Source organism: Salvia miltiorrhiza, chromosome 7, assembly GCF_028751815.1.
Source record: "Salvia miltiorrhiza cultivar Shanhuang (shh) chromosome 7, IMPLAD_Smil_shh, whole genome shotgun sequence".
In the NCBI taxonomy this organism is placed as follows: domain Eukaryota; kingdom Viridiplantae; phylum Streptophyta; class Magnoliopsida; order Lamiales; family Lamiaceae; genus Salvia; species Salvia miltiorrhiza.
Window position 1 is genome coordinate 58,672,450 of NC_080393.1, and position 26,335 is coordinate 58,698,784.

The window sequence follows — 26,335 nt, forward strand, 5'->3', positions numbered from 1 at the left end:
AATATGAAAAATAATATCTTGAGTCTGGGACAACTGTTAGAGAAAGGTTATGATATTCACATGAGAGATTATAACCTTTAATTCAATAAGAGATGGCAAAAATAATCTTATTGCCAAGGTGCCAATGTGTAAAAATAGAATGTTCTTATTGAATATTCGAAATGACATGGCAAAATGTCTGAAAGCATATTACCAAGATAAGTCTTGGTTATGGCACCTTCGATTTGGGCACTTGAACTTTGGAGGTTTGGAGTTGCTGTCAAAGAAAGAGATGGTGAGAGGTCTACCATCCATCAAGCATCCCGATCAACTGTGCGAAGGTTGTCTACTCGGGAAGCAATTCAGAAAGTCATTCCCAAAGGAGTCAAGCTCAAGAGCCCAAAAGCCACTCGAGTTGATTCATGCTGACGTATGTGGGCCAATAAATCCAAGCTCCCTCGGTAAAAATAATTATTTTCTGCTCTTCATTGATGATTTTTCAAGAAAAACGTGGGTATATTTCTTGAAGAAGAAATCAGAAGTATTTGATGCATTCAAGAAATTAATTCAAAGTTGCCGTCGAGAAGGAGAGTGGACGAGAAATCAAAGCCTTGAGGTCTGATCGAGGGGGAGAATTCACATCCAGGGAGTTTCTAGAATTTTGCGAAGCAAATAGAATTCGACGGCCCCTGACAGTTCCGAGATCCCCCCAATAAAATGAAGTGGCGGAAAGAAAAACTAGGACAATTATGGAGATGGCGAGGAGCATGCTAAAAACGAAGAATCTGCCTAAAGAGTTTTGAGCCTAAGCAGTGGCGTGCGTGGTGTACCTGTCCAACCGATCGCCGACAAGAAGCATGTGGGGAAAGACTCCACAAGAAGCCTAGAGTGGGAAGAAGCCAAGAATTTCCAACCTAAAGGTATTTGGGAGCAAAGCCTACGTGCATGTACCAGATGAGAGAAGGTATAAGTTCGACGATAAAAGTGAAGCATTCATATTTATCGGGTACGACTCCAACTCCAAAAGCTATAAGTTATATAATCCAAATACCAAGAAAACAGTGATAAGTCGAGACATGGAGTTCGACAAAAAAGGAGTCTGGGATTTCAGCTCCAACGGTGACTTCACCTACATCCCACAGTTAGAAGAACAAAGAGCAGAAGAGCAAGTTGGAGAAGTCCAACAAGAGCCAGTGACTCCACCAACTTCACCTGTGCCAGTCACTAAAGACTCGCCACCATCTTTCTTAAATGAAAGAGCTACACCACGAGCAAGGAATTTGAATGAGATATATGAGGATACTGAGAGGTTAGAAAATCTCACCTTATTCTGCTTATTTGCTGACAGTGAACCTGTTAGCTTTGAAGAAGCAGCAGATAGTGAAAATTGGCGAGTCACGATGGATGAAGAAATCAAGGCCATAAAGAAGAATGATACGTGGGAGCTCATGACACTAGCTACCGAAAGGGCACAAGGCTATTGGTGTCAAGTGGGTGCATAAAGTTAAGAAGAATTCCAAGGGTGAAGTTGAAAGATATAAAGCAAGGCTCGTCTTGAAAAGATATAATCAAAGAGCTGGAATCGATTATGATGAGGTATTTGCTTCCGTCGCTCGCTTAGAAGCTATTAGACTAATACTCTCTCTTGCAGCCCAAACTAGATGGAAGATTTATCAAATGGATGTCAAATCAGCCTTCTTGAATGGGTATATAGACAAAGAAGTCTATATCAAGTAGCCAATGGGCTACGAGGTAAAAGAGCAAGAAGATAAAGTCTTGAAGTTAAAGAATGCCATATACAGTTTAAAACAAGCACCAAGAGCATGGAATAGCAGGATCGATAAGTACTTGGAGGAGAAAGGTTACACCAAATGCCCTCACGAGCATGCTCTCTACGTGAAGTCAATGGAGGAGATGTCCTTAATTGTGTGCTTGTATGTAGATGATTTGATTTTCACATGAAATAATCCAAAGATGATCGAAGAGTTCGAGATGACTGACATTGGGTTGATGGCATACTACCTCGGCGTAGAAGTCAAGCAACTCGAAGATGGGATCTTCATCACAAAAGAAGGTTACGCCAAGGAAATTCTTAAAAAGTTCAAGGATGGAAGACTGCAAGGCAATCAACACACCAGTGGAGTGTGGGATCAAATTATCCAAGAACGATGGAAGAGAAAAAATGGATCCTACATTATTCAAGAGCTTGGTTGGAAGTTTACGATACTTAACTTGCACAAGGCCGGACATTCTTTATGCAACAGGGCTTGGGAGTCGCTATATGAAAAATCCAACCTACATCCACTTCAAGGAAGCAAAGAGAATACTACGATATCTCAAAGGTACGCTTGACTATGGCCTATTCTATTCAAGTACTGATGATTATAAGCTTGTTGGCTATAGTGATAGCGATTGGGCTGTAGATAATGATGATCGCAAGAGTACAAGTGGGTTCGTGTTCTTCATGGGAGCCACCGCTTTCACCTGGATGTCGAAGAAGCAACCTATAGTCACGCTGTCAACGTGTGAAGCTGAATATGTGGCTACCACATCCAGTGGCAACCTATAGTCGGATGGCCACAAAAGGAGCCAACAACTATCTATGTGGATAACAAGTCGGCAATCGCACTCTCAAAGAATCTGGTGTTTCATAATTGAAGCAAGCACATAGACACTCGATTTCACTACATCAGAGAATGCATTACAAAGAAGGAGGTCCAAGTGGAGTATGTGAAATCACAAGATCAAGTTGCCGATATTTTTACCAAGCCGCTCAAATTCGAGGATTTCGTCAAGTTCAGAATTTTGCTCGGAGTGACAAATCAAGTTTAAGAGGGAGTGTTGAATAAATAAACTTAATTTAGTAAGAATTCTATAATATTAGTTTTTTTCAAATATGGTGGCAATAATATGTCAAATATGGTGGCAATCTCCACCTATAAATATGTAATTTGTATTGGAGTTGTGTGGTGAAGAAATAAAAATTCAATAGGAGCATTTGTAGAGAGAAAAAAAATTAGTACTTGGGTGCCATAATTTATTTGCTCACTTCCATATACATATATATACACGACCACACACATTGTGCACTTCTTTTCTCCAAATTTAATTAAGTCCTCCAATATTATACATATTCTCCCACATATATATTATATATATTCCAATAGCTGTGTGTGTGGGGGGGGCGGGGCGCTCTCGTTCATGACCTGCAGTGCTGTTTTGCCCATCGAGTTTCGTGTTTGCCTCTCTACGCTTTTGTTTTTCCCACCAAGTATCGTATAGTCTGAGATTTAATGTTCAAGATTAGCCATTTCAACTAATTTTAATCGATTCATATCATAGTTGGATTGGAAAATTTCAACAAGATGATCCCAGACAATAAATCTCATTCTGTAGATTAATTACACTCCTCCGTCCCACTCTAATACACTTGTTTTTCTTTTTCGAGAATAGGCTCGTTTTTCATTTTAAGTAAAAAAGTTGTATTTATTTTCTTCATAAAAAGTAAATTTTTTAATCTCCGTGCACATGGCCAAAGAAGTGATCTAGTATAGTGGGACGGAGAGTGTACAACTTAAATCGATTGTGTGACTAATTAATCAAATAATGATGACAAGAAAGGATAAGTAATAAGAGTTGAGATGTTACCTGACAGCCAAATGCAAGAGTGTCTCGCCAACTTCTCCACCAAAACCTTCAATGCCCTAAGCTGACCATGTTTCACACACAGGTGCAGCACAGTCTCCCCCCGATGCAGCTTCTCCATAGCAGGCAAACAACTCTCCCCAAGGAGATGCTCGACTAACTCGACATGCCCGTTTATAGCGGCAACATGAACCGGGTTCATGCCTTGGTCGTTGCGCCACCAGCACATCTCCGGGGCAACTGATAGCAGTTTTGAGGCGATCTTGACGTGCCCTTCTGCTGCTGCGATGTGGAGAGGCGATGATTTCTGGGAGTCCGAAATTCGAGCTAGCCGTGGATTCATGGCTGCAATATGAATCGGGTTCATATCATGGGAGTCTCGCCACCGGCACGCTCTGCTAACAACTTTTTTCACGTACTATCTCGAGGCTCCCCTCCGCAGCTGCAATGTGAAGATCAGATGACGAATTTTTTGAGTTTAAACTCGTAGCTAGCGGTGGATTCATCTTCAGCACCTCTCCAACAATGGCTGTTTGGCCATGCATTGCTGCTACGTGTAGAAGATTTCTTGAATATGCAAATGGGGCTTCATGAACAAGATATGGATCTTCTTGAAGCAGTTGTTCAAGTGTTGTTGCAGCATTGTAGAGTTTCTTTTCTACTGTTTCTCCCACCATTCTTCCCCACTAACTATATATTGATGGTTTCTTTTTTCTTTTCTTTCTCTCTCTCTTTAGCTAGTTTCCTGGTTTCTTTCTTCATCTTACAAAAATAATGTATGTATATATAGTACATAAACAAGCTCTCTCTCTCAAGAAAGCCGCCGTGGAAATGTCGAATCAAAGACCTCTATTAAGACTGATCGAAAAGAAGATTCTGCCCAATTTCCTACTTCTCAATTGCAAGATAGGATCCATGGAATCTAACAGCCACAACACAATGAACTCAAACCCAGGGTCAATTAATCAAAAATCATCAATTTTAATAAATAAATAAAAATTTAGAAAACCTCTTTATAAATATATAGGTCTTGTTAATTTTTTTTTGATGAAATTTTCTCAAATATATAAATAAAGGAAAAAAGTTACAAAGTAAACTTGGGCATACCCAAGGTGGTACAAGTCGCCAAGTCTCAAGTGAGAACAAGGGACCAAGAAAACGGGAATGCTAATCCTAAGAAAGATAGCAAAGTACAAACTTGGCACACCCTTTGCATTTGGGCGGTGCCATTACTAGATACATGAAGTTTACATTCTCAAACAAACTAGTCAAAAGTGCCGCAAAAGATATGGCCCTACGGCCGAGCGAGGGAAGTGCGTGTGCACTGTGTGTTTCTCAAAATTGCAAACTGCCGAAACGGTTGCCAAGTATTTCCAGCCAAGCAAGGGCAGTCCACGTATACCATAAGGCCCTTTGATGTAAGAGCTGCCAATCAGTTCGGGGTGTCACAGCTCTAGGCTCGGGACCATTTGTTTCGGTAGTGCAGCTCAGGGGTCACAGCTTTGGACTCGGGAGTATTTGCTTTGGTAGTGCAAGCTCAGTGCCGCCCACAACCAAGCCTTTGTCTGCTGCCTTTTGAAAGAGTCCACAGCCGCCCACTTTTTGGATTTCCTAGGCGTGCTTTGAATTACTTGCATGCTGCCGCCCACAGCCACCCACTTTTGGAGTTCCAAGGTGTTGCTTTGAACAGCTAGTGTGCAGCCGCCCACGTCCGACCACTTTTTGGCTAAAATAATTCAATGCCGCCCACTTTTCGGTTTACCAAGGCATGATATAAATGCTTTTTCGGCTGCCTCCCACAGCCACACACTTTTCGGTTTACCAATGCATTGATCCCTGCAACGCCGCCCACTTTTTGGTTATCCAATGCATGATTTGAATTTTGGTCCGCTGCCGCCCACAATTTTTGAATTTTTGGCCAGCTGCCGCCCACAATGTTTGGTCAGCTGCCGCCGACAATTTTGAATTTTCGGTCAGCTGCATGAATGCCTTGTCTGCTGCCGTTGGAAGAGTACCGGCCACCAATTGTCTTGCCAGCGGTGGGGGACTCGCCGGAAAGAAGGAAGCCACCTCCATGAACTTCCGAACGAACAGCCGGGGAAAAGATACCTCTGTTTTCAATCTTCTGCAAGTCCTTGCGATTATCGGCAGAGAGCAATTTTCCTCTCACAAAAACGATGAGCATTTCCAACGAATGGAAAAACCTCCGGCGAATAACATGCAAGCGGATGAAGGCAAAAAAGGAGGAGGAAGACCCGAAAGATAAGCTCACCTCCGGCGTGAAGTATCACCGCGAGAGGATGAAAAATGGAGGGTCTCCTGAGTTCCCAAAAAGCACAAACATCAACAAGTAGCTAACAGCCGGAAAAAATCCACAACAGGCGGAAGGACCTCCATCGAAGAGAGAGGACAACTGCAATGCCTTGAACGTAGAGACCATATGAATCATTTCCCAATTTCAATCCTCTGCAAAACATTGTCGGCAAAGAGCAGTTAACTGTAACAAAACGATGAAAGGAGAGTGCAGTCCCAAAAGCTAAGCATGGCACCTCCGGCGTGAAGTTACAGCCCAAGAGGGGTGAGAATGTGGGACTGCCTGAGCTCTGATGCACTCCCATCGAGAGGAAACCAACGGCGAATAGAAACATGCGGATGAAGGTGATGGTAGGGAGGGCAGAACCGACGAAGAAAGCTTACCTCCGGCGTGAAGTTTCACCGCTAGAGGATGAAGGATGGGTGGTCTGCCGGAGCTCCCAAAAACACAATCATAAGTACGCAACCATCAGCCGGAAAGAGGTCCAAAAGATGGAAGAACCTCCATCGAAGAGAGTTACTCACTGAACTTTCGAACAAACTGCCGGATAAGTGAAATCCAGCTTTTTCAATCTTCTGCAAATTCTAATGATTTCCGGCAAAGAGCAATTACCTCAAACAATCAACGATGAGGGAGAGGGCAGACCCGCAAGTGAAGCAGGCATCTCCGCGTAAGGTTTACCGCGGAAAGATGGAGGAAGAAGGGTCTGCCGGAACTCTGAAGCACATCCACCGAGAGGAACCCATCTGGAAGGGGAGCTGACCGGCCGGAGGAAGGTGAGGAAGGAGACAGCAAACCCAGCGGATAAGCATACCTCCAGGGAATAAGAATCAACGCTGAAGGGTGAAAGAATGAGGGTCGGCCAGATATCCAAAAGCGCACTTCCAACGGCAAGGAGCATCCACCCGGACGGAGACCAAGCAGGCAGAATAGCTTCCATCGAAGAGGGAGAGAACTGTTATGCCATAAATCGATTCCAAAGATAAACTCCATCCCTAAAAGTGAAGGGAGGTAACAACCGCAAGTGATGGAGGAGGTATCCTCCGGCGGAAGTTAGAGAGAGAGCGAGAGGTTTGGAGTCTAGAGAGAAGGCAGAGCCTTCTCTCTAGTGAGAGAAAATCTCAACTCATATAGGTCTTGTTAATATTATAAATTAATAATTATTAGAATATTACAATTGTGAATACTATGCTAACTTGTTAAAATATAAACTTATTGTTGAATCAACTTCAGTTTGATATCATCATTAGGATCTTCGGCCAGTAATATTAGCCAAATGAATTGATAAATACATGCATTTATTTAATTTAAATATAATCTCCCATTTGTCTTTACACATTATAATTAATAAATTTAAAGTTATTAATTTATTCCATAAATTATAAATTTATTAATTTGACCATAAATTAAAAGTTGTCAATTTATCCATAAATTAATAAATTATTAATTTATCAACTAGAATTTTTTTTTTGCCATAAATTTATCAACTAGATTTAATGTAAGATCTATAATAAATTGGTATGATTGAGATAATTTCTTATAATTGATTATACATATGAGGATTCCTAATTCAATTCAAACACGAATATACAATATACAAAACGTAACTTTAGAATAAAATATGTAATGGGGGTAAAATAGGCAATTCACATGTTGTGCCCAATGACAAACATGGATTTCATACCTCAATATCGCACGAATTGTTGTCATTTTCCCCCATGAATTGATCGCATATATGTGTTTGTATCCCAATTTTGAGTTTTATGTAATTTTGATTGCTTGGTATAGTTTTTGAGTATTTTCAGGGAAAATCAAGAGTTGATTGGAGAATTGTGAGAGCATATGATCGAATCACGTCTCGAGAGGAATCCATGAGCGTGAACGGCGCCCGAATCAGAGCTCGACGAGGGAGAACGGGGCCGACAAAGTCAGCAGCGCACAGGAGGCCGCGACCGCAGTCGCGCGTCCGTGGGAAAGCTCTCGCCCGCGGTCGCCACCCGCGGCCGTGGGCCAGGACCGCGGGCATCTTCACCAGTTTCAGGGCTCCCCCGCGGTCACCACCCGCGGCCGCGGGCCGGGACCGCGGGTCCCCTGACTCTCCCCCACGTTTGTCAACCGCGGCCGTGGGCCAGGACCGCGGGAAAAGAGCGGAGCCTCCCCCAAGTGGGCCCCAGTCGGGTTTTTCAGCCCTTAAACCCCATTTTCCCCCCTTTCCTCTCACTATTCATCATCCCCAACATTCAATACTCATTCCTACCTCCATATCCAAGCCCTAACCCCCCATTAATACTCCTTCCTACCCATTTGAAGAAGGCATTGAAGAGGAGAGAGGATTGAAGCAAGCTTCTCAATAGGATTTGATTATTCTTTTCTCTCTCTTTCATTTATGTTTCTCTTTTCATTGGGTATGTTATTGTTGAACATGATAGGCTAAATTTCTCTTTGATTTGGGGATTAGGCTAGATGATTATTGTAATGGATTGATTATTTGTGCTCAATATAAATCTTGTTTGTTTCCTTTGCACATTATCTTTTCAAACTCTTGTTTTATTTCTTGTATGGTTTGTTGGCCACTTTCCTATGCATTTCTAATTTGCAATTTGAATCGGGAGAGAATAATTGCAATAGATAAGGTGTTTGAAACATATCAATTCGATAACCGGGAGGTTGAGAGTTGGGTGAGAGTATGTCGATCTTTGTGTGCTTTTGGGAGTTATAGGTTAGAAGTTGACCGGGGACGGCAACTATGACCCGTAATCTACCGTTCTAGTCGTCCGGGAGGGGGCTAGAACTAGTGGGAGATCACTCTAGATAATTAGGATTGTCAAGATTAATATTGAGCTATAATTGAAGTCTTTTGCTTAATTATCGATGCCTAGTCCCTAAATCGCCTTAATCATCTTATTTATCCACTTTGCTTATTTGATTTTTATTTGTCTTTGCACTTGTTAAGTATTTAGTTAGATAATCAAACCAATCACTCAATCGTTTAGTCTAAATAGTCGAGTAAAATGAATTAGGATAATCACTAGATTGAACTACTAATCCTTGTGGGATACGACCTTGCTTCCATATATTACAACTACCCGTATACTTGCGGCGTGGTGAAAATATTAGCGAACACCCAACTATTCATATTCGTACAGATACAGATATTTCGTCCTTTCAAGTTTCAATCAGGAGTTGAGGAGCAAGATGATTAATCATCGATTCCTCGATTAATGTACACAAATACTGCAAATCCAACGATAGAAGCTTTTTGCCGACACAACAACGCAAGAGCAAGAAGAGAGAAAGAAATGGAGGGAAACATGGCGGAAAATCAAGAATTGATCCTCCAACTCCAAAGGCAACTAGAGGCTATGCAAGGGCGAATCAATGAGCAAGAGGCTCAAAGGAATGCACCACCACCACCACCTATTAGCAATATGTTCCAACCCATTGTCCAACAAGGAGGAGTGCATGCCCCGAGAATCAACGCCACCAATTTTGAGCTCAAGCCGGCCCTCATAAATATGGTACAACAAAACCAATTCACCGGTCTTTCCCAAGATGACCCGAATGGACATCTTGGAAACTTCTTGGAGATATGCGGCACCATCAAGATAAATGGAGTCCCGGAGGATGCCATTCGACTTCGACTCTTCCCCTTTTCGCTAAGGGGCATGGCCAAGACATGGTACCAATCTTTAGAGGGTGGTTCTATCACTACATGGGAGAACATGGCTCAAAAGTTTCTCAACAAGTTCTACCCTCCGGGTAGAACCATGAAGATGAAGAAGGACATAGTCCAATTTCACCAATTTGATGGAGAATCCTTCTACGAAGCTTGGGAGAGATTCAAAGAGATGCTAAGGAAGTGCCCTAACCATGGTTTAGATCAAAACACAATCATTTGTGTATTCTACACCGGGTGTAGTGGTGAGATGCAAAGAGACATGAATGCATCGGCCAATGGAGCATTGTTGGAGAAAAGCCACGAGGAGGCCGCCCACATCATAGAGAACTTGGCCGCTAATTGCCATCAATTCCCGATGGAGAGAATCATCTTGAAGAAAGTGGCGGCTACAACAAGCTCGGATCCCATAGCCCTTTTGACGGCTCAAATGACCGCCATAAATAGCAAGATTGATGCTATGTCAATATCAAGAGTAGAGCCCGTGGTTGAAGAACAAACTAGCTTTGAGGATGTGAACTACATCAACAACAACAACAACCGAGGCTATGGGAACTTCCGGCCCCAACAACAAGGTGGCTATCAAGGACAAGGGCAATACAATCAAGGGTTTCAAGCAAATCGCCACCCGAATCTTTCCTATGGTAATCCCAATAACTTTTTGCGACCACCGCCCGGATTTGCGGTGAGTGATGGCATGATCAAGGAAGAGAAGAAGCTCAACCTTGAAGAGATCTTAATGAAATTCATGACGGCCACTCAAGCCCACATGACGAGAACCGATGAAAGGTTAGAGGCTCAAGCAACCCAATTGAAAATGCTTGAGATGAAAGTGGGACAAATTGCCGAATCCTTAAGCAACCAACATCAAAAGGGACAATTTCCGAGTAACACCGTTGTGAATCCAAAAGAACATTGCAAGGCTATCACTATAAGAAGTGGGAAGATACTTGAAGAGTCCAAGATACCTCCGGAAGTCAAGAACAATGATGAGAACATTTCCTCAAAAATGCAAGGCGATAAGGAGGAGAAGAAAGATGTGTACAAGGCACCACCACCTTATTGCCCACCAATTCCATTTCCTCAAAGACTTCAAAAGAAAAATGTGGAGAGTGAGTTCTCTAAATTCCTTGAGATCTTTCGGAAGGTACACATCAATATCCCACTTGTTGAAGCATTGCAACAAATGCCCAAGTATGCAAAATTTCTCAAGGAGGTCATATCCAAGAAGAAGAAATGGGAAGAATTTGAGACGATCAACCTCACCGAAGAATGTTGTGCCGTTCTTCAAAAGAAGCTACCCCTCAAGATCAAGGATCCCGGGAGCTTTACTATTCCATGTGATATTGGGAATGGCCGTTTTGGAAAGGCCTTGTGTGATTTGGGAGCAAGCATAAATTTGATGCCTCTCTCAATCTTCAACAAGCTTGAAATAGGAACCATTAAGCCAACCACGATTGCTTTGCAAATGGCGGACCGTTCCGTTTCATATCCAAAAGGGATAGTGGAGGATGTTTTGGTGAGGGTTGACAAATTCATTTTTCCGGTGGATTTTGTGGTCTTAGATATGGTTGAAGACAAGGATGTACCTTTGATCCTTGGACGTCCATTCTTGGCGACGGGGAGGTCCCTAATTGATGTTGCAAAGGGTGAGCTTACATTAAGAGTCAATGATGAAAGCGTTACTTTCTCAATCCACAAAGCTCCCAAGCACAAAAATGAAGATGAAGGCATGAGAGTGGAGGAATGCAAATTGATGCAAGTGATTGAACCTTGCATCAACATGAAAGAAATATTGAAGGAAGAAAGTAAAGAGGAGGAAGCCCAAGGCTTGGAGTTGAAGCTTCTCCCCACACACTTGAAATATGCATTCTTTGGTGAGAATGAGATACATCCAACGGGGCAAGACCGTGTACTCCAACTCAATGAGTTAGATGAGTATTACGTTTTTGAGAAGTCAAGCCTCTACAAGGAGAGGACAACAAGTGCTAATGACGAGATGATGCAAAAATGGGAGTTTGCACCCGATGATGAAGTCCTTCTCCTCACCTTTCGTCACTCGCTACCTTCGGAAAAGCCAAGATCAAAATGGTCGGGTCCTTTCAAAATCAACAAGGTTTTCGACAAAGGAGAAATCGAATTGAAAAAGAAGGATGGAAGAACCTTTGTGGTTGAGAAGGAAAGAATCAAGGTGTATTTGCCCTTGAAACCAAATGTTGAAGTGTTCGTTGGCACCATCCCCGAGCCATGACACCATCGTGAAGACGTCGAGCTCACGACATTAAACTAAGCGCTAGTTGGGAGGCACCCCAACAAGGTATCTTTTCAATTTTGCAAGTTCAGTAAACACACACATACATAGGTATTTATATATTCATCTATGTATATATTTATATATGTGTGTGGGTTTCTTTTGATTTGTGATTTTAATTCCCTTTATAAAAAAAAAAAAAAAAAAATTGAGAAAAACGCTTTAAAATTTGAATTTTCGAAGGAGGGCACGTCCAGGGAGACCGCGGTCACCCCCCGCGGCCGCGGGGTGGGACCGCGGTCGATATGCGCTGATCCAGGGATGTCCCGCGGTCATTACCCGCGGCCGCGGGCGGGACCGCGGGCCTCCTGGCCCCGCGTTGACCTGCTTTGACTCGGGTTTTTAACCCCTTTTTTCACCCTTTTTCCTCACTTTTCACTCTCTACTCACACACCCACGAAAATTGCTTCATTCTCCTCTCATTTTGCACTTCCAAATCCAACTACAAGGTATGTTTACTTGCTCTCATTCCTTCATTTTTACATTCTAAGCATGGTTTAGAAGATTTTTACCGATTAATTTGTGATATTTTGCATTCTACATGTTTATATGCAATTAGGGCTCAAAATTAGGATTTTTCCTACATTGTGCTACATTGTTGAATTGATGCTTTTAATTGCTTCTATGCATGTCTAGGATGATGGGTCTTTCATTTATTCGCAATTTAATCGGTGAATTTATGCTTAATTGACATTCTTGCTTAAGAATTTGCTTGTGTTGGGTGTAGATAAATGTCTAAGTTTGGGGGGGAGATTTTGGTGATTGTGGACTTAATATTGATGCTATGTGTTGTTGTGAGCTGCATTGTGATAGTGTGATTTATTTACGTGCTTTTAGAATAAGAATTCGCCCGTTTCCCGGGCTAATTTGCTTAGTTAAGTTGATAGTTAAATTGTTTTCTAGTATCTTATTGTTGTCATTGTTGTGTCGAATAAAGACTCACACTTGGTTTTGTAGGCACCTTTTGCTATGGCACCACGTGTAACAAAGGGCAAGGAAAAGGGGAAGGCCAGTACCTCCCGCGCCGATGAGGTGACTATCACTCGGCACAATCCTCAATTCTATGGGATTCGACTTCCTACTCCGGACTCCCGCGAACGTTGGGAGCAACTTTGTGCCATTCCGCACCGGCAATGCCGGTATATTTGCTCGGAGACTATTGAGGCCATGGGAATAGCCGAAGACATTTGGTCTTTGGCGGATAGAGGCGGATGGCGGCGAGTAATCACCGGGGGATGGTTAGCATACCGAGGGCTCACTCTTGAGTTCCTCTCCACATTCAAGCTCATCAAGTCCAATGGAGCTCCATCAAGAATCTCTTTTCAACTCGGGAATGAACCCAGAGAGCTAACTATTGATGAGTTGGACGAGATTTTGGGTTGCCCCCAAGGAGGAGCATACGCCGGTGGGGTAGAGTTCAATCCCACCCATATGTGGAAACGATGTTACTTTCGAGGCGTGGAGGAGCTTAGAGGCTATGACTCCAAGCGGTCAAAGGCGGCATCATTGCGCAACCCGGCTATCCGCCTTACCCAACGGGCCTTCGGGTTCACTTTCCTAGGTCGGGAGAATGTGGGCTTTTGTCGGTCGAATGAGCTCTTACTCATTCAAGGCGCTCTCACTAACATCTCCTTATCTATTGGGTGTCTTTTGGCCGACCAATTCGAATCTCAAGCTCACACAAGAGGGGGCAAAATATGCATTGGAGGCATGATCACCCCTATAGCGACGCATCTTGGGGTGGCTATTCAAGAAGACCCCATCTCCCGTGACATCCTCCTCGACCGACGTTGCCTAGTGCAACAACACTTTCTCGCCTCCGGGAGACGGCTTTTGTGGATCCTCAAGGGCGACAACGGCAATGTGTACTTCCCATTGCCCAATCCGGCCCTTACCACCATCATGGGCCCCGGGGAGGCCGCTAACCTAGGCATGCGTCAGCCCGCCCACTTTGCCGCCACCATTGCTCACCTCCAAGACGCACATGCACAACAACACGCCCCCGAGGGCGAGGAGGAAGAGCAAGCATATGAACAAGGTGGTGAGATACCTCAACCACCCCCGGCGTATCCAGGAGGGGGTGTCGGATTTGAGGATAGGATGATGGGCCGCTTTGACTCCTTCCAAGCCGCAAACATGGCCCGCTTTGATGCAATCCAAGAAGAGCAAAGAAGGCAATATGAAGCCTTCTTGCAATACCAAGAGGATGAGCGGCGCCGCTATGAGGAGCACATGCGCCACTTCTGTCACGACCGGACTTAATTAAGGATAACCAAGCCGGGAAAACCGTGACCAAGGGAGGGAAATTAGAAGCGGGGATAGAAAGGGGTAAAAATAATTAATGAAGGATCGAACTTAATCATTGACAGTGAAGGGGCATTTATAAAATAACTTATGTTTAGCTACAAAGATTCAAATAACTAGTAAGTTCGGATGAATCCGAACTTAAATCAAGAGGCTTATTACTTAAGAATACGCAGCGGAAATAATAATCTGACTACATGTATGAAGACATGTATCCAAGAGTTTATTCAATCAACTTATGACAAAAGCTCCACTCGTCACTTCATCTTCATCAGCCACTGCTCAACCTGCACATTTAGAAATATATGCAGGGCTGAGTACAAGAGCACTCAATGGGCACGTATGCCTAAGTATAAAATACATGCTTCAAAACTGTAAATTGTCATGCCATCATAAACAGTACAGCAAGGGAATTTTAGCTAAAGAAGCCCAAGCTTACTAAATTCATTTGTGATTCTTAAAGTTCGTCTGATCAGACTAAGTTCTTTTGTAATCTATCATATCTGGAACTGTGTGCCGGAGAGGTGGCCACCTCTCACGGTCACTTGACCGGCCAACCCGCTAGATGGCTCACGGTCACTGGTGTACACTAGCCCTGGCAGGATAGCTATCAACTGCTCAGGACCCGAATTCGATTACATAATTGGCAAAGCCACATCAGATAGATATCATACTGAAATTGAAACATTTTATGGCAAGACAATACTTGAAATAACTTTAACTCAAAGATTTTGTCATGAAATAACTTGCTTGAATGTAACATTTAAACTCATTTGATATATATGAAAGTAAAGCCCACCTGATCCTCGGTATGGAAGAGAGGTGATCTTAAGCTGTAGTACCGTCCTGTGAACCAATTCCTACAAGACGAGTTCTTAACACTTAGCACATACCATAGATAACGAGAATCGTTGTCTACTTAGGGTCTCTGGGTCAACCTATTCCCGAACTTACAACGCATAATCGAACTAGGGATTATGCATTAGCTTATCTTGATGCCTTATCTAGGTTAACTCACTCATTTCATAAAAACTTTGCACAAAACATGTCCCAAACTCGTTACGCACATATACTAAATCTTTCATGAAACATCCTTTAAAATCAACTTTGATACATAGAAAATAATTCAACAACTTGAGCTCTTAAGGGGTTGTTTTGTAACAGACACCAAATCCGCCTCGGATCTCCAAATGAGGCTCCAAAAGACATTCTGGAAACTAGACATTTCAAGGATCATTCTCCAATTTGAATCGAATGAGACAAAGTTCAAACGAGCAAGATATGCCCACTCAAAGATGGGTACTTAACAAGCAAAAATCTGGAAACTTCAGATTTCCAGATTAGAACCAAGTCAATGGGCCTTCTTTTAAAATTCATATCTCCCATTACAAAACTCCACTAGGAACTCCAAGGGTCAATCCGGAAACTAGGGAGAGAGTGTAACACTCTCCAGTTGGATTTTCCCCAAGAAGGTTCATGGTTTAGAAGATATGACTGTCTAAAGTTCAATGCACAAAAAGAGTTCAAGTTTGGGAGATTCAGAACATAAATCGGAAAACCCACTTTAGGCTTCACCGAAAATTCTAAAACTGAACAAGGAAGTTCCCAACATGTCAGTGAATATTCAGTAGAAAGATAGACTTGAGAATCAAAGATTTAAGTCGGCCTTTGCGAGCTCGAAGTCGTAGGTTTGTAAAACCTACTGGATGGTACAAGGAATAAGAACTCGATTTCAAGAATTTATACCGGTTGTTTCCCTTACTCAAAAATGGTGAGGCCGAAGCCAAAAGAAAGATACGGGAGTCTAGAGTGACATATTCAAGTTTCAAAGGCTTTCACCGATTGGAACTTGACTTATGGCCTCCCAGAGAGTATTTACCAAAAATGTATTCCAGATGGGCAGTGATGTTTTAAAAATTCATAAATAAATTATAAGAGCTCCAAACCTTCTGAAAGTTTACCAAAGTGTAGAAAACATATGAAATATGATACACAATTAATTTGGGAATATTTGGGGACCGTTTGGATGGCTGGAATCGCCTTGCAAAACACTGCCGGAGCAGTGTCCTTATGGCAGATTCGCTGCCTTACCTCATGCACGGTTTTTCACCCAATAAACTCTACCAAAATAAACATCCAAAACCATAAAACATATCCTCACACAATATAGCACACATATGTGTAAAACTCCATGGTCTTAAAGTATTTTCAGTTGAGAAGACAAAAGAAAACTCACCCTCGAAGCACAATCTTCACTCCAACTTTACGCCCTAGGTTTCCCACGCTCTCCCTTGCTTTGATACTTCTCTTGGGGCTTAAAGGGCTTCTATGGAGTGTGATAATGGTGGGAGAAAAGTTGTGATAGTGGGGGAAGGAAGGAGGGACGAAAATGGAGAGGGGTGGATGTGGAGTGAGGACTAGGCTTTGTAGAGAGAGTTAAAGAGTATGGAGGAAGTTGCATCAGCCAACTCTTGGCTTTAGGGAGAGGGGAGCACGAAAATGAGGCCTAGGGGAGGGTAGGGTGGCTGCCACCAATGCATGGGTGCATTGGTTGTGAGACTCTTGCACTTCCCATGCACTTTGGTAGTTCCCCATGCATGTAATGCTCACCCTTGTCCCCTTTTAAATTTGAAAGGGTGGCTGATGTGTAAGTGGGCTTTGGGGGCTGAAATGGGCTGCATTTGGGCTCTAAAATAGGGCCTTAAAATCGGCCCAAGGCTCTCTAAAAATCGGCCCACCTTTGGCCCTCTATACGGGCCCGTAATCGTTCAAACCCGAACTAAAACAAACGCGTATTCGAAATAAATATGCACTTTGATTTTCATACTTTGAAATGAAAATAAATATATATATTTATTGTAATCAACAACACACGGAAAAATAAAATAATCATCTTCTTATTTACCGTCTCTCTTTTTTTTTTAGAGAAAACCTAGGCATCAAGACTCATTAAATCATCGCTAGGATAATTATTCTTTTTAACCGGGAATTAGGGATCTATCATATCCTTGTAATATCAATAGGATCATATGAAACCTAGGATCGAAAATCCGGGGTATTACACCCGAGATTTAAATAACGATAAAGTCGGAAGTAATTCACGACTTAAGCAACAATGTGAAATAAACTCCATCTTGATAAATAACACAACTTAGCTAACTTGGTTATAACTTTGAATAATAATTATTCATCGACTCAAAGATTCTCGTCGCGGTCTTTAAACACGCGAAGATAAATAAATGCATACTGCTAGTGTAGTGACTCTGTCTCCAAAATACGAGATTCAGAAACATAGTTGAAAACATAAAGTGCTTAATTTACCAAAAGATAGATAAATAAACACGAAAAACTGGAATTAACTACTGATAAAAGAGCGGGTCGCTACATCCTACCCCTCTTAACAAAAATTTCGTCCCGAAATTTGCATATGGTCCTATAATAGCTTAGGGTTTTTCTTCATAGTTCAAGTCTGGGCTAAGGATCATCTCTTCTTAGTGGATCACATGCTTTGGATCGTGAACGTACTTCCTGAGTGGTGATACGTGAAAAACGTTGTGGACGTTTCCAAAACTTGGCGGTAATGCCAACTTATAGGCCACTGGAGCTATCCTCTCTAGAATCTCATATGGTCCTATAAATCGGGATCTAAGCTTTCCCTTGACATCAAACCTAGTTATCCCTTGGGGGGGAGATACCTTTAGGAAGACCTTGTCTCCTATTTCAAATCGTGAAACGGCGTAAGATCTCTGTCTATCCTGTGCCTTCTTTATTCGTCCTCTGATCTAGCGGACTATCTCAACCATCTCATCGAGCATGTCTGGTCTTAAAACTTCTCTCTCACCCACTTCATCCTAGTAAAGTGGCGATCTACACTTCCTTCCATAAAGCGTCTAGTAAGGTGCCATATCAATGGTCGCCTGATGACTATTATTGTAGGCAAACTCGATCAAAGGCAGCATTGATTCCCAACTCTTTCTGCAAGCTGATCCAAAATCTAAAAGTAAATTTCGAATCTCTACCCGAAGTAATGGATATTAGTTTTCCATGTAGCTGTACAATCTCACGGATGTACAACTGAGCTAGCTTGTCTGACCCGTAGGTGATTGGTATTGGTATACAATGAGCACACTTCGTGAGTCGATTCACTATTACCCAAATGGCTGTGTTGCCTCTATTTGTCTTGGGTAGACTCGTCACGAAATCCATCGCTATGTGCTCCCACTTCCATTCTGGGTGTGTCATGAGCTTCACTCATGTTCTCATTTCTGAGTTCCTCGTTATGGGGAACACACAATCTTCCTTCAAAGAACGGTGTTATCCGTTGCCTCTTGGTAGCCTCCTGGCATGCCTGTTCGGATCTTAAGACGAACCCTTTCCAAACTTTCGTCCGCTCTATGGGCGCTGATGATCCTTTCTCTGAGGTCTGGGGCGGCTACCAGAGTTGCAATAATTGCTCTTGTCGTTGCCGGTGGTTGAACCACTTCTATCTTCAATCCGTCAAAATCCCTTACAAGTGTGTCCTTTTGAGCGAGAAGAAGTTCTAACTCGGATTGAGTTTTTTTACGACTTTAAAGCATCAGCTACTACATTAGTTTTCCTTGGGTGGTAATTGATACCGCAATCGTAATCCTTCACGAGTTCGAGCCATCTCCTCAGTCTCATGTTCAAGTCCTTCTGCTCGAAAAAGTACCTAAGGCTTTTGTGGTTTGTGAACATCTCGCACCTAAATCCATATAGGTGGTGTCTTTACTACAACTAATTCTAGATCATGAGTTGGATAGTTCAACTCATGTGGCTTAAGCTGTCGTGATGCATAGCTATCACTCTTTCGTCTTGCATCAAGATGCAACCAAGTCCCCTCTTGGACGCGTACGTATAATTCACATATTCTTTGTCAGCTATTGGAATGGCTAACACTCGCGTGTTGTTAACTTCTCCTTGAGCTCTTGAAAGCTTCTCACATTCCTTCATCCACGAAAATTAGATTCATTTCCTAAGTCATTGTGTCATTGGCCTTGCTATCTTGGAAAATCATCCTATGAATCTACAATAATAACCTGGTAATCCCAAGAATTTCTTGTCTCATTAGGATTTGTAGGTGGTCTCCACTCATGTACAACTTGTACCCTTTTTGGGGTCCACTTTGATCTCTTCTGATAACATGATATGCCCTAAAAATATGACTTCACCGAGTCAACAATTCGCACCTGTTGAACTTAGCATAAAGACTCTCTATTCTCAACGTTTCTAAGACTATCCTCAGGCGTTCCTCATGGTCTTTCTCGTTCTTCGAGTAGGTCGAGTCATCATCTATGAAAACTAAGACAAATTGGTGCATTGATCAATCCGAAAGGCACCACTACGAACTCATAATGGCCAATCTGGTTGTGAAGGCCGTCTTAGGTACATCTTCTGGTCAAAAATTTAGTAGGTGGTATCCAAGTCTCAAATATATCTTTGAGAATGCACTCGATCATCTGAGCTAAAAAAAAAAAAAAAATGCCATCTATCCTCGACAAATGATCAATATAGGATACTTTTTCTTAAGTGTTACTTTGCTAAATTCTCATCCCCTTTTTTCCTACCTATGTTAATCCCACGTGGACTTATCAGCTTCTTTCTTTCTAGCTTTCCGTGGCTTTCTAACGTGACAGGGTCGCACATGTTGTTGTTGCTGTCTCTTATGCTGCTAGCGTGGTTACTACTGTTTGGTTGGGGAAAAGCATGGATCGTTTGCATATACGGAGCCTGGACAAGCAGGTTCGGCATGGACCCGTCTCTCGTTCCTTATTTAGACAACGGTTTGCAAAATACCCTTCTGGCTACTGTGTAACAACCTTCACTTTCACTCTTCCATTATTGCAGTATCTTCTACGGTTCTTGTCATACTTTGGGCAGGGCAGGATCCTTTGTTGATTATCTCCTATATGTTTAGGAGTACCCTGGTTTTTCTTAGCCCTGTTGTTGGGATGATTGTTATTGCCATAGCTTCCTTTTCGCTTGGCAGTTGCTACTATTGTCCCATTTGTTTTCTTTACGACCATCTTAAGGTAGTCTATACCTTGACTGTGCGTGGGTTTTCCTTTACTAATGGATAGTAGTGACTAAATATGAGAGTCTCGCTCATTTCTTACTCCTGCGTAAAATCGGTTTGGCTTGTTAGGGAAAATTCAATATCTCATGACATAATTCATTTCCAAACCTCTTTATGCGTTTCTCAACGGTGTCCACCATCGTGGAACATACCTTAGCATTCCATCGAAAACTTCGTCATACACAGTAATTGTTCCGGCTCTCTGCTCGAGACTCCAGAAGCAGCTTTGTTTCTACCGATCCAAAGTCAAAAGATAGTTTGACGCTTAATGTATCCTTCTAATTGTAAAAGTACTACTTCCTAGTGGTTGATAACTAATGACAAACTGAGTCATCCTAGTCGTCACTATGCTCATTGTGATAAGACAAGATTTTATGGTGCGAGTTTATCTATTGGGATACCGCTCTTCTTCAATATTTTAAATCTCGATTGGCAACCACCATGATCTTAGTCATGTGGAGATGTTGGCATAGGCATTGTTACTGGTCTTTCTCTCGGCCCTGTTGCCTCAACGTCCATTGCTCGACTAAGCGATTTCGTGTAAGATAATCCCCAATGGCCTGTCAAGGCCATCCGGATCTCGTGCCTTTGACCGGCACAACATTTTTAGCCATCTTTTATTCCGTGTGTACTTGCTCTGGCGCATATCTCGACATGTCACAGAACATCGTGTTGTATTGAGTACTAGTCATTCTTCCTTGTTTTAGATTGTAAAATTCCATTTCTTTCTTTTTGCAATAGCTCTTGGGTATATCCTTGTCATATTTCATGTTATAGACGTTCCCATGTAAAATTTTTCAGTTGTTCAGCTGTCATCGTTTTCCTCTGTGCTTCCTACCATAGGTCCAAGTCTCAGCTTCCGTTGGATCTCATATCCCACCGAGGATAGGTGTGGTTTGTCGTAGAAATAATTCCTCTATTCTACCTTCTGGTTGTATGGATGGTGGGGTTATTTTTATCCTGGCCCTGGTACTGGACCTCTTTAATCATCTCGGGGAATTCTTCTCCCTCCTCTCGGACGCCCTCGTCTTGGTGGCATTCCGATGAGTTGACATATAGTCGTTACTACATTACGAAAAGTGTTCAGACGCATATCATCAAATCTGCAACCCGTTTCTTGGTTCTCAAAACTCGCTCATACTCTTTCTCATGCTAACATGTGAGTAAAACGTGGCGGAAGTAGCTTGCCGCAAAAGATCGATGGGGTCACTACATAGTTATGGAAAATTGCCTTGATGAGGACTTTTACATCAACATTCGAACCTGGATCTACTGATCTATCCAGGTACTACACGTGATGGACTGGTGGTCTAGCAAAAATCATCACAAAAGAACTTAGTCACGTTACGTCCGGTGGACCAGCGTTTTAGTACTAGTCAAAACAACTAAGCCGACATACGGGCATACAAAGCATCGGAACAATCATCGTTTCCGAAGAACACGAAAACGTCCTACTAAAAACATACGGAATGGTCTAAATGCATCACGTGCTTGACCCTTGGGCCGAGGCATTCGTGTCTGACTGATTTAATTTGATGAGTACCTGTTTGTCCTTGGGTTACAGAAAATCTACCAACAGCTAGTGGATCGCAATGATTCAAATCACAATTGGCAATTAGGCAAAGTGTTCCAATAATTTGCCAAACAATTGAAAATGAATAACCATAGGGTAGAAATGAATTGACTGAAAGGTCGAAACGAAATGACCTAATAGTCTGAACTCGTTTGGCTTTTCAGATGAAGGTTTAAAATATCCAATAATTTGCCAAACAATTATAAATGAATAACCATAGGGTAGAAATGAATTGACTGAAAGGTCGAAATGAAATGATCTAATAGTCTGAACTCGTTTGGCTTTTCAGATGAAGGTTTAAAATATCCAATAATTTGCCAAACAATTATAAATGAATAACCATAGGGTAGAAATGAATTGACTGAAAGGTCGAAATGAAATGACCTAATAGTCTGAACCCGGTTGGCTTTTCAGATGAAGGTTTAAAATATATGGGTTTAAAGACCCATATATGACGACTACTGAGATTTTGGCTATGTGGACTGGCCAGGTCCGACACAACTACTTCTTAGTCACTCGGAAATACTTTCCCGAACTTGGTAACTCTTGTTCATTGGCTGCAAAAGGTACATTTGGTCTAAAAACCACTTCTACTTGACATCTTGAACATGTCCTTGAGAATATTCTAGAGCTTCTCAAACTTGGAGTCTGCCTCCTAATTTAATGCAATTCCTAAACATCTTCTATAGGCGAAATAAGGTAGGCTCAACCTTACTCAACAATCTTCCTCTACATGATCTTAATGTAGTACTTCTAGTACTTAGTGTTCCTTCTCATAGCGCTTGTATGTAACCGTATAATTAAATCACTCTTCAGTGTCATTGCAAAAGACCTTCGGAATCATCACGCCTTCAAAAGGGAAATAGGGTTTGCTCCTCTGATCATCTTTACAGGGTATGTGTCACCATACGTAATGCTAAGGCATGTAATGATCTTAGTCAACACTTTCATTATTCTTACTAAACTAAATGTCTAATCCAATACGTTCTAACAAAGGGCGGTATCTCTGATAGTCTAAGGTATGTTTACTTAACTTGAGTATACTCGCCGTGTCTCATTAGAATCCCAATTCCTTAACTTCAATATCGAACCATTGTCGATGCTTCTAACTCTTATTGAACTCTTAACCATCTTCGGGAACTCATTCCCCTCGCATCTCGTCCTTCGATTCGTAGTAGGTGATCGTAATCAACATGGGTTCTAAATCAAGCTTACGTGTAACGTAATAGGTAACTTTAATCAGAAAGGTTTCGAATATCTAAAACTGTAAGCCAATAGTTCTAATCGCAATATTATGACATCATACACAATGTGTTATGACTCTATGTGAGTCTAACCCTGAGGTTCAAACATTAATTATAAGGGTTCTCATCATGCAATAACCGGTGATAACCAAGAAATCTGAAATGAGGCTAAGCTAATTACGCGTTAGCTATCTGATTACATAAGTCGCACTCGTTGCTACGTGCAATGACTCACGTGATCTATCATCAAATAAGGCACTAGTCGATTCGGTGTTCCATCTCGCGTGAACAACATGAATGAAACACTATGCCTGTGTCACTAACTCGTGTGTGACACTCTTCCTTTCATCTCATTGCATATCTTCTCATTGAATTCTCGTGTCTCTTCAAGTGACATTTGATTTGGCTCTTCACTATAGCTATTGTGAGAGATAATTGAGTTTCTAATTTCTATTGTTCTTCTCGTAATAGTGATCATGCATTCTTAACGTATCTAAGTTCATTGAGATATCTAATCAATCAATAAAGCATATATCCTGAATGTAAGCATCAGTACATTCGCATGAAACGTGAACTTTTCAACGTTTTAAAATCATTACCATTTTCTTTCTCGTTGAGCATGACGATGTGATGAAGTGCTGAGCTTTTGTCGACCGACACTTTTATATTAATATCCAAACTAAGGCTAATAGATAACTCTTGGGTTCAGAGCAAACGAACTGCTCTGATACCATTCTGTCACGACCGGACTTAATTAAGGATAACCAAGCCGGGAAACCGTGACCAAGGGAGGGAAATTAGAAGCGGGGATAGAAAGGGGTAAAAATAATTAATGAAGGATCGAACTTAATCATTGACAGTGAAGGGGCATTTATAAAATAACTTATGTTTAGCTACAAAGATTCAAATAACTAGTAAGTTCGGATGAATCCGAACTTAAATCAAGAGGCTTATTACTTAAGAATACGCAGCGGAAATAATAATCTGACTACATGTATGAAGACATGTATCCAAGAGTTTATTCAATCAACTTATGACAAAAGCTCCACTCGTCACTTCATCTTCATCAGCCACTGCTCAACCTGCACATTTAGAAATATATGCAGGGCTGAGTACAAGAGCACTCAATGGGCACGTATGCCTAAGTATAAAATACATGCTTCAAAACTGTAAATTGTCATGCCATCATAAACAGTACAGCAAGGGAATTTTAGCTAAAGAAGCCCAAGCTTACTAAATTCATTTGTGATTCTTAAAGTTCGTCTGATCAGACTAAGTTCTTTTGTAATCTATCATATCTGGAACTGTGTGCCGGAGAGGTGGCCACCTCTCACGGTCACTTGACCGGCCAACCCGCTAGATGGCTCACGGTCACTGGTGTACACTAGCCCTGGCAGGATAGCTATCAACTGCTCAGGACCCGAATTCGATTACATAATTGGCAAAGCCACATCAGATAGATATCATACTGAAATTGAAACATTTTATGGCAAGACAATACTTGAAATAACTTTAACTCAAAGATTTTGTCATGAAATAACTTGCTTGAATGTAACATTTAAACTCATTTGATATATATGAAAGTAAAGCCCACCTGATCCTCGGTATGGAAGAGAGGTGATCTTAAGCTGTAGTACCGTCCTGTGAACCAATTCCTACAAGACGAGTTCTTAACACTTAGCACATACCATAGATAACGAGAATCGTTGTCTACTTAGGGTCTCTGGGTCAACCTATTCCCGAACTTACAACGCATAATCGAACTAGGGATTATGCATTAGCTTATCTTGATGCCTTATCTAGGTTAACTCACTCATTTTCATAAAAACTTTGCACAAAACATGTCCCAAACTCGTTACGCACATATACTAAATCTTTCATGAAACATCCTTTAAAATCAACTTTGATACATAGAAAATAATTCAACAACTTGAGCTCTTAAGGGGTTGTTTTGTAACAGACACCAAATCCGCCTCGGATCTCCAAATGAGGCTCCAAAAGACATTCTGGAAACTAGACATTTCAAGGATCATTCTCCAATTTGAATCGAATGAGACAAAGTTCAAACGAGCAAGATATGCCCACTCAAAGATGGGTACTTAACAAGCAAAAATCTGGAAACTTCAGATTTCCAGATTAGAACCAAGTCAATGGGCCTTCTTTTAAAATTCATATCTCCCATTACAAAACTCCACTAGGAACTCCAAGGGTCAATCCGGAAACTAGGGAGAGAGTGTAACACTCTCCAGTTGGATTTTCCCCAAGAAGGTTCATGGTTTAGAAGATATGACTGTCTAAAGTTCAATGCACAAAAAGAGTTCAAGTTTGGGAGATTCAGAACATAAATCGGAAAACCCACTTTAGGCTTCACCGAAAATTCTAAAACTGAACAAGGAAGTTCCCAACATGTCAGTGAATATTCATTAGAAAGATAGACTTGAGAATCAAAGATTTAAGTCGGCCTTTGCGAGCTCGAAGTCGTAGGTTTGTAAAACCTACTGGATGGTACAAGGAATAAGAACTCGATTTCAAGAATTTATACCGGTTGTTTCCCTTACTCAAAAATGGTGAGGCCGAAGCCAAAAGAAAGATACGGGAGTCTAGAGTGACATATTCAAGTTTCAAAGGCTTTCACCGATTGGAACTTGACTTATGGCCTCCCAGAGAGTATTTACCAAAAATGTATTCCAGATGGGCAGTGATGTTTTAAAAATTCATAAATAAATTATAAGAGCTCCAAACCTTCTGAAAGTTTACCAAAGTGTAGAAAACATATGAAATATGATACACAATTAATTTGGGAATATTTGGGGACCGTTTGGATGGCTGGAATCGCCTTGCAAAACACTGCCGGAGCAGTGTCCTTATGGCAGATTCGCTGCCTTACCTCATGCACGGTTTTTCACCCAATAAACTCTACCAAAATAAACATCCAAAACCATAAAACATATCCTCACACAATATATCACACATATGTGTAAAACTCCATGGTCTTAAAGTATTTTCAGTTGAGAAGACAAAAGAAAACTCACCCTCGAAGCACAATCTTCACTCCAACTTTACGCCCTAGGTTTCCCACGCTCTCCCTTGCTTTGATACTTCTCTTGGGGCTTAAAGGGCTTCTATGGAGTGTGATAATGGTGGGAGAAAAGTTGTGATAGTGGGGGAAGGAAGGAGGGACGAAAATGGAGAGGG

At 41.8% G+C, this 26,335-nt stretch overlaps 2 protein-coding genes, 2 long non-coding RNA genes and 1 other non-coding gene across 5 annotated transcripts; 1 reads left to right on the forward strand and 4 right to left on the reverse strand.

The window, feature by feature from the left end:
* The first annotated feature begins 2,029 nt into the window (after positions 1-2,029).
* On the forward strand, positions 2,030-2,548 carry LOC130994518 (secreted RxLR effector protein 161-like). The gene has a single exon (XM_057919561.1). It carries the CDS (start codon positions 2,030-2,032, stop codon positions 2,546-2,548), a length of 519 nt encoding a protein of 172 aa, XP_057775544.1.
* Positions 2,549-3,128: 580 nt separating this feature from the next.
* On the reverse strand, positions 3,129-4,029 carry LOC130994519 (ankyrin repeat-containing protein At2g01680-like). The gene is made up of 2 exons (XM_057919562.1): positions 3,628-4,029; positions 3,129-3,262 (listed from the first exon to the last, which is right to left on the reverse strand). Exons 1-2 carry the CDS (start codon positions 3,989-3,991, stop codon positions 3,129-3,131), a joined length of 498 nt encoding a protein of 165 aa, XP_057775545.1. The 5' UTR covers positions 3,992-4,029.
* A 5,679-nt stretch (positions 4,030-9,708) lies between these two features.
* On the reverse strand, positions 9,709-9,815 carry LOC130996342 (small nucleolar RNA R71). The gene has a single exon (XR_009092525.1). It is a non-coding gene; the product is annotated as a small nucleolar RNA R71 (small nucleolar RNA).
* A 4,472-nt stretch (positions 9,816-14,287) lies between these two features.
* On the reverse strand, positions 14,288-16,628 carry LOC130995165 (uncharacterized). The gene is made up of 3 exons (XR_009092083.1): positions 16,466-16,628; positions 15,029-15,089; positions 14,288-14,516 (listed from the first exon to the last, which is right to left on the reverse strand). It is a non-coding gene; the product is annotated as an uncharacterized LOC130995165 (long non-coding RNA).
* Positions 16,629-23,993: 7,365 nt separating this feature from the next.
* On the reverse strand, positions 23,994-26,335 carry LOC130995166 (uncharacterized). The gene is made up of 3 exons (XR_009092084.1): positions 26,173-26,335; positions 24,735-24,795; positions 23,994-24,222 (listed from the first exon to the last, which is right to left on the reverse strand). It is a non-coding gene; the product is annotated as an uncharacterized LOC130995166 (long non-coding RNA).

Coding starts and splice junctions, on each gene's coding strand:
- LOC130994519 (XM_057919562.1), bottom strand. CDS start 3,991: ATGAACCCGATTCATATTGCAGCCATGAATCCACGGCTAGCTCGAATT. Junction 3,263..3,627: donor CTCTTGCATTTGGCTGTCAG/GTAACATCTCAA, acceptor ATTAAATCTCAG/ACTATACGATACTTGGTGGG.
- LOC130994518 (XM_057919561.1), top strand. CDS start 2,030: ATGGGATCTTCATCACAAAAGAAGGTTACGCCAAGGAAATTCTTAAAA.